Source organism: Paramormyrops kingsleyae, chromosome 2 (genome assembly GCF_048594095.1).
Source record: "Paramormyrops kingsleyae isolate MSU_618 chromosome 2, PKINGS_0.4, whole genome shotgun sequence".
NCBI classification, from domain to species: Eukaryota; Metazoa; Chordata; class Actinopteri; order Osteoglossiformes; family Mormyridae; genus Paramormyrops; species Paramormyrops kingsleyae.
In genome coordinates, this window is record NC_132798.1 from 29,383,560 (window position 1) to 29,399,937 (window position 16,378).

The window sequence follows — 16,378 nt, forward strand, 5'->3', positions numbered from 1 at the left end:
TACTCAGTCTGATTGGTACTCGTTCGTACTCAGTCTGATTGGTACTCGTACTCAGTCTGGAAAAAAATGGCATCAGTGCATCTCTAATAGGAACGTATCTGAGTTCGGTATAACAGAGCCGACAGACAGTCTTCATCTTACCAACTGCTCTCTTTCTCTCTGGTCTTGTGTAATTTATTGGGAAACCAAAACATTCTCAAACTTATGATCATGACTGACTAACCAGCACTAGCCATAACTAACTCACAGTCACAATTAGCATTGTTTTCCATATTGAAAATCTATGAATTTAGGTTCTGCCAGTGTCAAGACACGCATTCATTCTTTTCATTGTGCATTCCTAACCAAAAATTATGTAACTGAATGGCACACATCAAACATATGTACTATTACAGCCCCAATGTATGGTTCTAAACAGCTTTGATTTGTGATTTCATGACCAAGGTAAATGTGGGTCCTGAGATAAAGCAATTGAGAGCCGCTGCCATAGAGCAACAGGGGTTATGAGTATCTGAAAAAAGATATAGTTCTCCTCTGGTTTGGTATATCATTTTTCACTAACACTGACACTTTCAGGCAATGTTCTTTTCAGGCCGGCCGAAGTTGTTGGAGGCACCCATGTTGACTTGACAGGTCCGTGAAAAAAATGACTAAGCTAAAACACGAAGGCAAGACCACCGGTGGCCCAGTAACCAACGTGATTCACATCATGGAAAAGTCATCCGGCATATTTCTACCCAATGAGGGTGTACAGTAAATTGCATCATGAGCTCATATCGACATCTGATTTAGTTAATTCTTCGTATACAGTGAATTAACAAACGCCCCAATTGCACACTATGTAAACACACCACTTAAGAAATTTGCAGCAATTACACTCCCTTCTCTCAAGTCCACGATTTCTTTGGGCAAAAAGATTAGATCCAATTAAGCTTTCTCTGTTATAAAATTGAGACCATAGTTCTGCAATTCATGAATAATTCTGCTTTGTGCTGACATAAAACAGGGAGATAGAAGCCTACCAAGCTATGCTTTGCTTTACATTAAACACCTGCAGTAGTTATACTTTTAGTCAAGAAAATACACCTAAATTCAACCAAACTAGCACAGTATGAAATGACTTTCAATAATGATACAAAACAAAAAGTCAAATGAATAAAAAGTAATGTAGCCAGCAATGATCAAAATAATAAAGACTCCTAAATGAAATAGAGACTATTAGAAATTAGAAGACTTAAGTCCATTCCAAAACCATACCCCAAAACCCAAATTATGGTCTAAATTTTGATGGCATTTACTGTAGGTATACCTTACAAAAAAATCATTCTCCACAAGTTAAACTTGTCATCCAGCCAACATAGCACCAGGTCTTACCTCCTCTGTCCCTAATGGCGAGGTTATGCCCCATCTTTAGCAAAACATCCAGCTGGTACATTCCTGGATTAGAAGGTGGTGGATCTGCATCCCTTGGCTCCACAATAGTGATACCCTAAGGATGGAAAGAGGGCATTTTCAAAGAGCAGAAAATACTTTGTTGTTGTGGTGTCTAGATTTTGTTTGTTTTCCTGGAACCAGAAAAACAAACAAACAATCTCCTTCTGAACGTCAGCAAGACAAAAGGGCTGATTGTGTACTTTGGGAAGAAATTCCCTTACAATCAATGGGACGCCTGTGGGGAGGGTGTGCAGCTTCAAATACCTGCATGTCCTCAAGGCGAACGTGACACGGACAAGATACAGTACCAGCGTCCTTGTTAATTAAATAGGCACATCAGTACCTCCATTGCCACAAGGAAAGCTTCTAACCTTAGGCCATTTATATTCTTCATGAGGATTCACATAGCTAACAAGTCACTTTACCTACTTTACATACTTTATCAAACTCACGTTTTTCAATTGTTGACCATGATATACTGCTCTCTAATTTTATGGTCTATTTTACAATGATTTTCTTTATTGTTATTTCATTTTATTTCATTTATTTTCATTTGACTTACAGTATTTCTTACTTTATTCTTTCTATACTGTTTTGTTTTTTTCTTTCTATTGCCTATTTCCTCGAGCACAATCCAGAAGACCAGTGGATAGGTATTTCACTGTACAGTGGTACAGTGCACAATTGTGTGTGTGATCAATAAACCGAAAACTTTAAACTTGGTCTCCTCCGTGTCAGCTTCATGTCCTGGGGGGGCGGGGCTGTGGCTTCCCACACACACTACTAGACATTTACATGGAGAAACCTTATGAACACCAGCGCGCTGACACACACAGGTGTGCACACAGGTGCTCACGAACACACACTGTCTTGATCGGCTGTTGCTTCCAGACATGTGTTGTAATACTGGTTGTATGTGCTGTTCAACAACATTTAACGTTTGATGTTCGTTGTGATTCGTACAGATGTTGGTTGTTGCTTTTCTCTCTTCATTAGACATGGAAGCAGATTATCTGTTTTTTTTTTCTCCTCTCTCTCCCTCTCTCTCTATCTCCCTTCTTCTTTTTGTCCCCCCTCTCTCTCCCTCTCCTCCTCTTGAGGAAGTAAATAAATAAAAAAAAAAAATCAAAAATAAATAAATAAATAAGAAAATAGAAATAAAGCAGTCCTCCGCAGAGGGGGGGGGGGGGGGGTGGTGGAGGGAATATAAAAAAAAATTAAAAAAAAAAAAAAAAAAAATTTGGTTTGGGACAGACATTTAAAAACTATGTGGCAAAAGAACACTTGATCTGGCACGTTGTTCCACTGGAAACTCTCCAATGGCCAGATCATAAACTGTAAAAGGCTGAAGGGCACCTGCAAAGCATGATTCAGCAGGAAGGAAAAGTTTTCCAGAAATGATAAAAACAGCTGCCTTCACCGATTGTCTGGATATATTAGTATCAATGAGCAGAATTAGGATCCCTACATCCTTGCAAAGCATGTGATAGTAACTTACAGGGATGCCGACGTTTTTTTTTTCTATTTCCCTACTTTTTCCACAATTTAAAGAATAAAGTTATTTATAATGCTGGCTTTTGTAATGGAAATTCTTGCAGTAAGTTTCACTGCGAGCTGACAGAAGGTAGAATAAAGTGATCTTGCGCTGTGATGCTTCGGGCTGATTTTTTATGTAACCGTCAGCTGGAGCAGCAGCATTGCGGCTCACAGGAAATTCAGAAAGGCAGCCGCTGCAGTGGCCAGTCACTGTATCCGTAACCTTTCACTGTCTTCATCAGTCACACACAGACTCATACAAAAGCACAAGTAAAGACACAAAGCCTGCAAAGGGGAGCCTAAATATTTCAGTTGATATTGACATACAATCGTTAGATAGCATTCTATTCAGGCAATATTATCTAGGAACTTCCATTGCTATTCAGTCAGAGTTCCCTCTACGAAAGACAGCACATATCACAATAAAAATGACCTTTTTAATTCAATCAAAATGTATAGTCTGTGGTCAGTTTGACAAAGCGGCTCTGATCTAGGATGAATGTTTAATTCATAACTGCTATGCTGTTTCTGCTTAAACAGCAGTGTTGGGATAACAGATTCATTATGAAACCATCCTGCATTGGTTCATATTATATTTTGGTAGGACAGCGTGTTCTGTGCAGAATTTCTGTTTATGTTTTGATCAAAACATCCATCCATCCATCCATCCATCTTTAAACTTCTTATCCAGGTCAGGGTCACAGAACAAAGATATATTAATATTATTATTAATTAGCCAAGTGCTGTTCTGGTTTTTCTCAGCTTGGGATGTTTTCTGAAGCTTGTTGTTGTTTTGTGTTCCATAATTAGTACAATAATCTCATTTGTAATGCAGTTACTCTGCTCTACTAAAGTGTCCCTGTACCCCAAACAGTGCTTGGCTGCTTTATACAGAAACCTATTCAAAGACATCAGGTAAGGCGAACATTCAGCCCACACCAATCTATTTTACAGCACAAATTGGAGAGCAGGTACACTGCGGTGTCTATCACAGCCACACATGATACAAGATACACGCAGTGACTCAGCTCACATTGTAACAGTGAGCTGAAGGATGAGCAATGCCCTTCGGTGAAATGGAATCCCTTTGTCTACGTGCTGCCAATTTAGCAAACTGAAGACATGTCAACACGGCCTTATATCTGCAGAAATTTGATAACTGGTTCGTGATGAAAAACACGTGTCTTGCTATTGCTTTGCTATTGCTATGCTAAGCAAACAGAATGCACCTGTGAGCATAGTATAGTTGGTTCAATGTATATTTTTAATATGCCTTAATGTCAGTCACAGTGCATTTTGAATATGTCACCCATACAGACCCAGGCATCAAACGGCACAGTTTTTCAAATGGCCTCAGTTAAAAACAATACAACTGTAAGAAATGTGGTTATTTCCCCCGTAATTCTTATGTGCTTCTGTTTCTATTTTCGTACTAGCTGTGATTATGCTTTTGCTTCCGCCTAGTACCTGATTTTGTTATGCCTTGTTTTGCTCTAGTTTCGATTATCTCCTAGTGTCCATTCCCTTGTGTTTGATTTGTTGTTAATCATCCATAGCTGTTTCCCATCAACCCTTGTCATTGTATATATACTGTAGGTGCGTGCTTTTGCCCTGTTGTCTTGTCAGTCGTAGCATTTCTTCTGCAGTTGTTACTAGAATGTGTAGGTGATAGTGTGTGCTGTAGGATCACACATGCACATATCACAGGGCCTAAATTCCAGGTGGCCTGAGACAAGGCCGAGCCTGGTACGAGAGGCACCAAAGGGGGGTTACACACATAAACACACACACACAGATAACAAGGGAGGCCAGCACTCCAACTTTTATTGCCCAAAGATTTAGGGACCTACAGACAAGCAGAGTGGACCTAATGGACAGGGGTCCCTCGACTTGGCACACAACCCCCTCCCCATACATTCTGCCTTACATATCACTCACCCAACAGGCCAACACCCTAAAGAAAGTTTCTTTTACGTTTGGCTTTTGTATACCCGGTATATTGATTTGCTCATGACTACTAGTCTCAATATACAGATAGGTTATGTTTGTATGTGTCCTTAGACAATCTTAGTGTTTTGTGTGCCACCCTTATAACCATGTTCACGGAGTATCACCTATTTTACCCCTTTACACATGAACACATATAAATTTGAATAAATAAATAGGTATAGCTAACACTGCATATATGTTCTCATGGTTATACCAGAAGAATGTGGAAAATTAAATAGTGTAACCAGTGTGTCCTAACTTTCAGAGTCTTCTTTCTTTGTTTAACAACCCCCCCCCCCCCCCCCCCCCTTTTCCTTCCACATTCCTTTGTGGTCCTTATCTGATCTTGGTGGTCCGTTAGCAAGCTTTTTGTGTTCTACCGTGCTATATTAAAAGAACTGAATTTAGGTGTACATTATCCATTCTGGAGAAGATCAATTGGGATGAGCCACACCAACCAAAATATGTTGTTTCCAGATGTGCAACTTAAATTGGTATTACCACAAACTAACGGCCACGCCTATCTAAGGATAAGATGTGCTGTTTTTAATGTGAATATGTGATGTAATGTCTGCACAAAATGTAACATCTGTTAAGGTGCAACCCAAAACACCTGTATCATATACTGTACTGATGTGAGTCAGTCACATACATAATATAAGTAATTGTTAATCAATTAATACAGATGGTATGAGGTGTGAACCTATGAAGCTGGTATGGCATGTTTTGTGTCAAACTGATGGACAATCACTCCTGATTCCAAATCTGGTCAGTGGTTACCATGAAAGTGGATGTATCAAAAGTTTTACCAGCTTAATGAAAATCATCAGTAAAGGGGGAATTAGTCTGGTCATAAATCCCAAAAGGACTGATACAGACCCCCTTCCGAAAGCCCGCCAAATGGATGGTCAGCCGTTGGTCCAGGAGTCGAATTCCTGGTCATCCCTATTCAGACCATAAAAACCTGGCACCTCAGAACAAAGGGGGGCAGAAAAGACCATCAGTCCAAAGAGAGAGGCGAAAGCACATCAGCCCAGGAGAAGAGAAGCTCGTAAGAAGCCCTCCTGAAGCCTGCCGGTGAAGGCCCAGCTGGACAGAGAACTGCAACCAAGACAAAGCTTCACATGGAGAGAGAATCCAAGGGGCTCCACTCCAACAATTGCTCCAAACGCCGCACCTTCCTGAGTGCCACCATCCCGTCAGCTCATCAGCCTCTGCCACCAACTGCCAAGACCCCCCCCCCCCAACTCTGCAACCAAGTAAACCAACTTCCTCTTATTCTAACAACCTAAGCTGTTCTGTTAACCTGCCATATGACTTTAGGGTCGTGTTTCCACAAACTGTGCTTGCTTTGCAGAACAGTATTTCCTTTTTAAGGTTACTCATTTAAATCCGGTCATTGCATTTTCAAAATTACATTGTTTGTTTCTATTCCATTATTTCGTGTTTGTTGTTTATGTTAGGTGTAATGTCTGTCTTATGTTAGTTGTAGTGTTAGTTAGGAATAAATGCATGTCTTTTACACAACTTCAGCCTCCGTTCATTGAGTGCTCACAATAGTCCCTGCCTCTGTGCGATCTTGCTACAAGCTCTGAAACCTCAAACTCGCCTGAAACATCGCGAGGCTCTCTCTCATTTGAGGGGAGCAACGCTACCAATCGTTTACGTCACCTGGTAATGCAGCTCAGTGGACGAGCATTCTAACCAAGGTTACTAAGCCATACTGGTAATTATTAAATCCCATTTAAGTATCACAGTAACAGACTCACAGGAATATCACAATTGAGTTTGGAGGAACCAACAATTCGGCATAACGATTAGGCAATAATCGTCATTAATAATATACTAATTAATTAAAATTTAATTAACTTCAAAACATATTGGTGGAGATATTAAAATTTACCTGAGCTAATAATTCCTACAGTGTGTTTGTTGTCTGTAGGTTCATTGGGTCTGTTTCTGCTTTAGGTGTTGTTTCCTCACTAGTGTTCCCTCAGTGTTTCCTCTATTTTACTTCTAGTCCATGTTGGTCCTTGTTATTTCTGCCTGCCTTTGTTTTGATCCCTCGCAGTCCCTTTTTGTTTCTTGTTAAGTTCCCTCTGAAGAGGTCGGGCAGTTCAAGTCCAGACCAAGATTTTCTTTCAGCCAACCAGTTGAGTACTCTGTGACTGACTATTTTATACTTAGATGGTTGTTTGAAACAAAATCTTGGTCTGGACTTTTACTCTCTATACCTGATAGAACCTACATAGTGGAGACAAAAGCTGAAGTGAATATTATTCAGTGAAATTATTTTGCTTCCTCAGAAGTGAGTGGAAAATGTGGACAATGTCCACAAATATCCAGCTTCATATTAATCGTTAACATATTGTTGCTACCTTCTATATAGATATTTAAATGAAAATCTGATTTTTAAGGACAAGCATGTATTTGAAACAGGTAATTGAGTGCAACTCAAGCTGCTAGTTTGCTTGTTGATTTCATGTTCACTTGTAGTCCATAATGTGTGTGCTTTTTTATTTGTATAAGGATTGTTTTCTGTTTTGCTTTTACATTGCCATTTGCATCAGTCTTACTGTGGCTATTTCGATACTGGTGCTGTTATGGGCCGCACGTGATGCACATGTGTACAGGAAGCCACAGCCCGTCAGAACATTCAAATATCCTTCTTATCAAAACTAGGAGCCTTCAACACATGCAAAGGCAGCACTCTTTTCCAGCAGATCCTTCTACAATCGTATACTTAAAATTATGTAAAAGACGCCTTTGGTTATCGCACATATGCCCTCACACGCAAATGAGCTTTTAAATTACTATTTATATCCTATCCACTTCATTCAGCATTTCATTTCTATAACATTCAAACATAAATACTAGTGAAATTAAGCTCAGTTTGAATTATGTATATTAATTATATTAATTTTGCATCAACAATATAAACACAACAGGACTGCTTAAGACAGCAAAAAGATGACAAAATGAACTACAAAATGAAATGCAATTTTAACAAACACAACAAAAACATTATCATAGGGCTTAACACTAGAAAACACTGACAGTACAGGTTGTTTCTGGGTTTTTTCTATGACTGCCTGGCCACTGATTCTAGGGGACTGGGTTGATATTGCTAGTAGAGTTGTCACCCATCCCGTAATGAAAAATGTTTTTAATCAACATGGGACGCGGTTTGTTCCGTATTTCTTCAGGTTGTATGTGTAACTCCTGATTGCTGGTGTTTGTAACTGTAAGCACTTGCATTGAATGTGTTCTACTGAATGGCAAGGCTTCATGGTACCAGTGTCAGGCTTTAAACTGCAAAAAGTACCACAAGACCACCAACATCTTTTTACACTTTTTATCCACAATATCTCTTTTTAAAAACATGTTCTGGCTGCTGAGCCGTTGCTTTCTTCACCGACACTTGAAGCTTCCTTTCAGGGAGAGCTTATCTCTTCCATGGTGTTACAAAACACAACCTTGCATTTGCTGGGCGTAGGTTGTCCGTTCTTACAATACTACCATATGATTGGTTAGAACTATTTGCTCCTCATCAAGTTTATCAAAGTTTCTCATTTTCTTATTGGTCGTTAAGTCGATGTATGGTTTATATTGCTCAGCCAGGTAACATTAGACTTCACAAATCCTCTTTTCACTCAGAAATTCAGAAATGGGCCTCAGACAAAGAGCCTCTCAAGATTAAATATGCAAATTGTTATCATCTTCAAGACAGACACATTATTGCAGTAACCACAATATATTGCATTAAGTGCTACAGTTGATTGTGCAATCTGATTGTAATATATACAGTAACTCAGCAAGATCAGGAACACCAATGTTATATATGTTAACCTATTGAAAGCAAAGACCGCCCTTCCTTTTTGAGCCTGTAAATTCAAAAGTCTTTCTCTTTAATATCTAGTTTTCTCAGGATTATGTTCAAGTTGTAGCAAAACAAGGATTAAATTTTTTGAGCTGTTAAAAAAAAATCAAAGGCACTCTATGATATGGTGTAATTATACCGAATTTACGGAGATGTTTAAGCACTGCCAGAAGAGTAAGGTTAAACCTAGCGCCTTCCCTGAGCTGCCAGGCGGCAGGATGTGCTAATCCACCTTCTGCCTACACCCAACTCCTCAGTGCTGACATCCCTATTCAGGAGCAGCTATTTCTGTTTGCGCTCTCCTCCTGCAGAGCTTGTTGTAACAGTTTGAAGCAAGAAAACACACATGAAATTAAAGAAGAAAACCCTTCTCAAGTATACCAACAAATATCATGTATGTAACAGTGTGAAATATGTAACAGTGTTAGATTTGCTCAGGATCCTGATGTTTACGTTGCAACTTAATTAACAGAGAGTGTGAAGGTTAACGTAAGTAAACAATTTTGACTAATTATGCAGAATTATGAAAAATTATTTGATGTTGTTAAGGTGTGATATGCTGCGACAGACTGGTACCTTGTGCTTGGATACATAAAATAAAATAAGATAGATAGATAGATAGATAGATAGATAGATAGATAGATAGATAGATAGATAGATAGATAGATAGATAGATAGAGTATGGCCTACTCTTCACATAAATTGAAGAACAAGTGCAATAAAATGACATGGTATTGCTGTACTGAATGAGACTGGAAGAATTTGTTTGTGGTTCTCACACAGAATAGCTTTGAATAGATAAGGCAGCATGGCAATATTTATACATGGAACATGTGCTGTCAGGGGCGTTTCATTGCTGAAGCTTGCTAAGCACAAGACACTCTGGGATGAGAAAAGGGGGTTATTATTACTTTCCTGTGAATTTTAGCCAGAAATAATCAGCACGTTTGAGAACAACAGAAACAGCTCTGCTGAATAATTGCTCAGAATTGCAAGAAGAGTTACAGGCCAAAATAAAGAATTGTAGCGATGTTTTTTTTTTAACCACCAGATCAAGTAGTACTAATAAAAGATAATTCTGTCAGACAGAACTGATGGAGATGCATTTATTTCAAACAGTTCATGATTTCATGGCAATTCAATGCATTAAATGTATTATTAGGTAAGAACCTTGGCCATTTGCAAAACAAGAGAAAATCACGTATTAGTGTTTGGAGTGGATTAAACTTAGTTTCATTAGTCGTTTAAGTTTTGTTATGAAATCAGGTAACAGATTTTATAAAAGAATATACGAGGGCAACATGCCAGCTGTGATGTTGACCTCACAGCCCTGGGGTAGGCATTTCTATCTGGCCATTGCAGTCTGTCTGTAGACTTTGCATGTTGTCCAATGTTGTGCTTGTTCCCTCCGGGTACTCTGCCCCCCCCCCCCCCCCCCCCCCCACAGTCAAGACACGTTCTGCTAATTAGTACCAAAAATTTCCCATGGTGTGTATGTGCCTGTGATTGGCGTCCCATCCTAAAGAAACATAATGTTGCAGTATATACTGTATAAGATCATAGGCATTGTGCTACACTGCAATTAAATCTATTTATTTACTTTATCTATCTATCTATCTATTATTTTGCAAACTTCTGTTTATGCAACATAATTTGATTTAAAGAGGAACAGTAGCAAGACAAGCCAGTAATCATATGTGCTGATTACAGATATTTCAGATTTTTATGCTTCAACATTTTCCAAGCTCCTAACTCGATGTTATATTTCCACTGTTCCATCCACTGATGACATTTATTTATTATTTAGAGTACTCTGTCACGCATTCTATCCAGGTAACAATGCCTATGAGCCGTATGAGTAATGCCTTTCAAATATCCAATCTATGTACTATAACCAAGTACCAAAAATTGGTGACAAGAAATGGTGAAATGCAAAGGATTAAAACCATTCTATAAATGTGTTATCATTCTCATAAAAAGACATAATATAAAGAGAGATCCTGGCTTGGTCATGTGTCTCACAGGATTACACACCCAGAGCTGTTGCGAGATCCCATTGAGATACACTGTGTGCAAGTTACAGTAAGTGAAATAAATTCCAAATGGTAATTCATTATCTATTTCAACAAGTTTACATTGGGATTTTTTGTAAAGTAACGTAACAAAGGAGTTACACTGCATGAAAAGGGTAACTGAACTGCACCAACAGCTCCTCTCAAACCCATCAAAATTCTTGCAATCATCACTACACAGACAACTCTACTTACTAAACCATGAACAATTCTTTCTGACCCCATATACACTGATGACAATTTTCCTTTACTAACCACATCTGTTATAAGATCTGCACCTCTTGATTCTACAGTATAATGATTCTGCACAGTTGCTCTTCTTTCCCAGAAAATGTCATGTTAAACTGTTCTGTTCATCTGTTTATCCTGTTAATCTGACCAAAACTATTGGTCAATTTCACAGTTTTCTTAAAGAAGCATGCACACAACCCCACAAAACTACGTACCAAAATTAAGCTAGAAAGACAAAGTTATTGAGGAAATCCCACAATCTACGGCAGAAACCCACCATGGAAATGAAAGCGAGGTCCCCACTTTCAAGGTCCGCAGGTCAGTCATATCTCAAAAGCTGTTAATGCTTACTTAAATTTTTAGGTATTTGGTACGATATTTGGTATCACAATAAAACGTTCTGACTCATTAAATCTAACCTGGGCCAATTTTTACCTGTCAGTACATATATTTAGCAACAATTTAAAAGTCTTAGAATAATTTTGAATTACAGTTCTTTCACTCTTGTTAAACCACTAACCCATAAGCAATTCATTGAAACATAAAATGAATTACCGGAATATAAAAGAATAACAAATGATGATTATATACAACTGCATACAAATATATCAGGCATGTTAAATTAACTGAAAACTATAAAAATGTATATTACATACAGTGGCATTTTCAACCCTGGGCTAAAACCAGTAGGTTAAATTTCGCCTGTAGAAATTCAAATTCACAGTAGCAGCTCTGAAAGGTGCCAAATCATTAGGGTTTCAGACTAAAGTCATTAAGTCAGAGCAGATGAAACTTTCACTTTGATTCAGCAGACACTGTGCAGCTATTAGCCAGCATAGTGCAGCTGGTGTGACCATACATACTGTCAGATTGCGTCCCGATGAGAAAACAGCCAGTCCAGCTTCCGTGCTGCTGCTCGCTGAGTTTCCAGTATAGCATGGAGCCCAAGACATGCATTCACTTGCAATGCAAAGAGCAACGAGAGAAGTGTGACTCCCGAACACTCAGACAGATAAGCCCCACCTGTGCGTATGGTACTCAAAGCATGCAAAGCAACCAACAATGAGAGAGCTCATCAATAGGCAAAACCTGTGTAATACCCCCCAGCATGCACACACACCAGGCAGCCAGCTGTTAAGAAAGCTGAACGGCGAGTCGAACGGCTTTAATACCCACACACACACATACCTGCCGTCTCCCTAGATACACACAGCATTTCCTCATCTATTAACAAGGTCTAATATGATATTCTGTTGCACTGATTAAGCTTTTTAAAGGCTAATTTCACATTTTCTCACAAGGATTAAAAGGTGGCAGTGTTACCAGAAACAGAGTTCACACCCAGAGAGGGTCTGCGACGGGACCACTTCCTCTTAGCAGAGACTGCTGTCTGGGCGGCCTTCACCTCTCAGGAGTAATCATGTCTCTCCACAGCCACAATAGGTATGTCATGTACAAAGCACTTTACTGAGAACCTCTTAGCAATACTCTTATTACACTGATATTTCACGTTGCATTGACATTTCATGCTGCACTGAATGAACACTTCTGACACTTTTGTAATAAAAGTGCACAGGTACTATAAATGTCTATGTTGTCATTTTTAGAAGGAGCTCACTGGTGGCAGGTGAAAACAAGATATAAGGTTGGGGTGGGGCATTGATCCCAGATCACATGACAGACTAAAGCATTCGGTCTTTTAAGACACGCAGCAAAACATTATGAGAAACGCAGAGAGTGAAAAAATGAAAGATTTCACTTGGAAACCATGCGCCAGGAGAATGTTACCTGCCTGACTCATTTGTGCCAACTGTAAAGTTTGGTGGAGGAGAGATAATGGTATGGGATCGTTTTTCAGGGGTTGAGTTAGAGCCCTTAGTTTAAGTGAAGGACATTTTTAGTGCTTCAGCATTCAAAGACATTTTGGACAATTCTATGCTTCAAACAATGTGGGAACAGTTTTGGGGAAGGTCCTTTTCTATTCCAGAATGACTGTGCCCCCGTGCACAAAGCAAGGTCCATAAAGACATGGCTGGGTGAGTTTGGTGTGGAAGAACTTGACTGGCCTGCACAGAACCCTGACCTCCACCCCATCGAACATCTTTAGGATGAACTAGAATGGAGATTGAATGGAGCCAGGCCTTCACATCCCCCATCAGTGCCTGCTCTCCTGGATGAATGGGTGAAATTTCCCACAGACACTCCAAAATCTTGTGGAAAGCCTTTTCAGAAGAGTGGCCACAGTTATAGCTGCAAATGGGAGACCAACTCCATATTGATGCCTATAGATTTAGAATGGGATGTCATAAACGTTTCTGTGGGAATAATGGCCATATAGTGTATGTTAAAAATGGGGCCACAACAGCACACACATATCTTGTGCTGATGCTCTCTGCTGTAGACAAATTGTAGACAAATATGAAAGAAATATCCAAAATCACAATTCATTGTCTTTATATATACATTGTTCTTTCTCATGTTCTTCATGCCTGAACAAATTTCTGCAGTGTGGCAGGGCGCATTATCCTGCTGAAAGAGTCCGCAGCTATGCAGTCCCACTGTTCGTTCTGACACCTTTCTATCATAGCCATCATTCATTTTTTCAGCAATTTGTGCTAAAGTTGCTCTCATGTGAGATCACACCGGATGAGCTAGCTTTCGCACCCCACATGCACCCAGTTGGCTTTCCCACACCACTGATCACTGCATACTGGGAACGCCCCATAAGACCAGCCAATTAATACTTTATTGATCCCTGTGGGGAAATTATTTTTACGACTCCCTCAACTTGCTCTTTGAAGAAGGGAAGCCACCTGTTGGGGCGCCCAGGGAGCTGGGGGTTAAGGGCCTTGCTCAAGGACCCACAGACATGCTGAGGCTGGGTTTGAACCGGCGACCTTGTGATTATCAGTTTATCAGTATTACAGGTACACAGGCTTAGCCCACTGAGCCACATGCTGCCCCCTAAGAAAAACAGCTGAACCTCACACTGTCCCATATAACCAAATGATGTAGCATCTGACCCAGATGGGACTTGAACCCACAATCCCCAGCTCCGGAGGCTGATGCCTTATCCATTAGGCCACTGGGTCATCTATTTCAGAGATGCTCTGACCCAGCCATCAAGCCAGTGCAATTTGGCCTTTGTCAAAGTCACTCAGATCCGTACGATTGCCCATTTTTCTTGGTTCCAACACATCAACTTCAAGAACTGTTGACTTGCGTAACATATAATAGCGCCGTTGACAGGGTTGTAACAAGATAACCAATGTTATTCACTTCACCTGTCATTGGTTTTAATGTTATGACTGATCAGTATATATGCCAAGGCAAAGCATTATAACTACGGTAAGTAATCAGATCACTGTTGGGCCCTTAACAAGAGCAAGACCCATAAAACCCAACTGCTCCAAAGAAAAGTGTGGAAATGGTACAAAAAAATAAAAACTATTGGCACTGTAGAATGAATCCCCCCGTCTCTCTCTCTCTCTCTCTCTCTCTCTCTCTCAGCTACTAAATAAATACAATACTTGAAAACTATTTCTGAACTGATGATCATCGGTCCTCAAGCAGGACACACACAACAGGAAACACCAGTCTGTGGCCAGCAATGAGTTCTGATCTCAGTCCAGTTTCAGGAATGACCTGAAGTCTGCTATTGCTGCTATATCTGCTATAATCATGCAAACCCATTGCAACTGAATAGTGGGAGAAAAGTGCAAGAAGCTTATATTTGGCTACAAGAAACAAATGGAGGATGTCATTGCTGCCAAGGCCCCTCTAATACTATCCAAGTCATATTTTCTTCAGTTAAAAATGTACATGCAAGCTGCTGAATAGGTGGATGTCCAATTAATATATTCTGGTGATCAGTATCCTGTGAATTTCCAATTAATTCTGAAGATTATTATACATTACATAGCTAAAGTGCAAGAATGCCAGTAATACTGTATATAATTCATTATTGGGGATCCCAAAATCCAGGGCTTATTTTGAATCCCAGTCCAGCACTTCTCATAACTATATATAATATTATATACAAAACATTGCTATTCAAAGCAACATCACTAGGTTCCTTGTTCATGCTGTTAGGATCCTCCAATATTTCAGAAATTACAATGGATGCATAGTATGGTATGAGCCATAGTCTGATTTCAGAAATTCATGGTCGGTATAGCATTATTTAAAAACAATCGTTCTAGGCTATTTTTAGATGCTATCCCCGTGTTCTCCTCTTTGTAGATCATCTAGTAAACCACAACAAAGCTGTGTGTGCACTCCAGCAGAGTGAATTAGGCCGAAACAAAAGATTGCAATGAAAGACATACTTCTAAGTATTTTCATGAGTGATTCAGTCCTTATTGGCCACTTATTCCAGCCACAAACATATAGAGAACATCTCATACATGCGACTCTGTATGATGAGTACAAGATAAGCTGTAGCAGGATGTATGGGGCGATCAAGATGACAACTAACCAGAAGGAAACCATTCAGGTACCACAGATAAGGAATGTTTTTTTTGCACTTACCGTACTTTCAAACACGATATAGCTGAAACATGCAAGGCAAGGACCATTTTTGATCTTTCAACGGCTAATGTTTCTTATGTGGTATTATTATTATTATTTAAATTTAAGACAATTTGTTAAAGAAATGTACAAATTCAATTTATTATCAGTAAGAAATCATGATGATTCAATGATCAAAGTGCAGCTAGCAGCCTCCAAATACTGAATGAATATAGTCAGCTCACCTATACTAATAACAATGACAGTGAGGAAGGACTATGAGCATGTTCTGCAGCCACACCCCCTCATTAGGTAGTCTTCTCCGCAGTAATAACTCAGCTGCGTTTACTCCCAATTCAAGTTTTCCTTGATTGACCAGCGTATATAACCAGTTCAGCCAGTTCTACCAGTATGTGGGACTACTGAGCAGTCTGCATCCCTGTTTATCCCTGAGTGTGCTGCTCCTTTTGTGGGGTTTAACAAGCATGTTTCTCCTGTTCCCTTGCCCAGTGAGTCTGAGTCCTGATCCCTATCCCCGTGCGGGTGTGTGTACCGATTCTCCCGTGTCTGCAAACCGGCCAGCCTGACCATTCAGCCCCAGAACAGACCATCTGGTTTTTAACCTCCTACCTATACTTTCGACCCCGAACTCCTATCGTTTCTGTACCTTGGTTGCTCTGTATTTGGATCCCCAGCTCCTGAAGGGTTTCATTACATTCTCAGGATT

The 16,378-nt window shown here is 39.7% G+C and overlaps 1 protein-coding gene and 1 non-coding gene across 8 annotated transcripts in view; both read right to left on the reverse strand.

The window, feature by feature from the left end:
* The window catches only part of LOC111847265 (multiple C2 and transmembrane domain-containing protein 1-like), a 106,933-nt gene that overhangs the window by 80,995 nt on the left and 9,560 nt on the right, over positions 1 to 16,378 (reverse strand). For all 7 annotated transcript variants that reach the window (XR_002839061.2, XM_072708892.1, XM_023818295.2 and 4 more), the window contains exon 2: positions 1,375 to 1,489. Coding sequence is in view for 6 of the 7 variants with exons in the window: in XM_072708892.1 (XP_072564993.1) it covers positions 1,375 to 1,489 (115 nt within the window). In the remaining variant the exon portion in view is untranslated. The remainder of the gene's footprint in view (positions 1 to 1,374; positions 1,490 to 16,378) is intronic.
* Positions 14,162 to 14,234, reverse strand: trnar-ccg (transfer RNA arginine (anticodon CCG)). Its single transcript has one exon. It is a non-coding gene; the product is annotated as a tRNA-Arg (tRNA).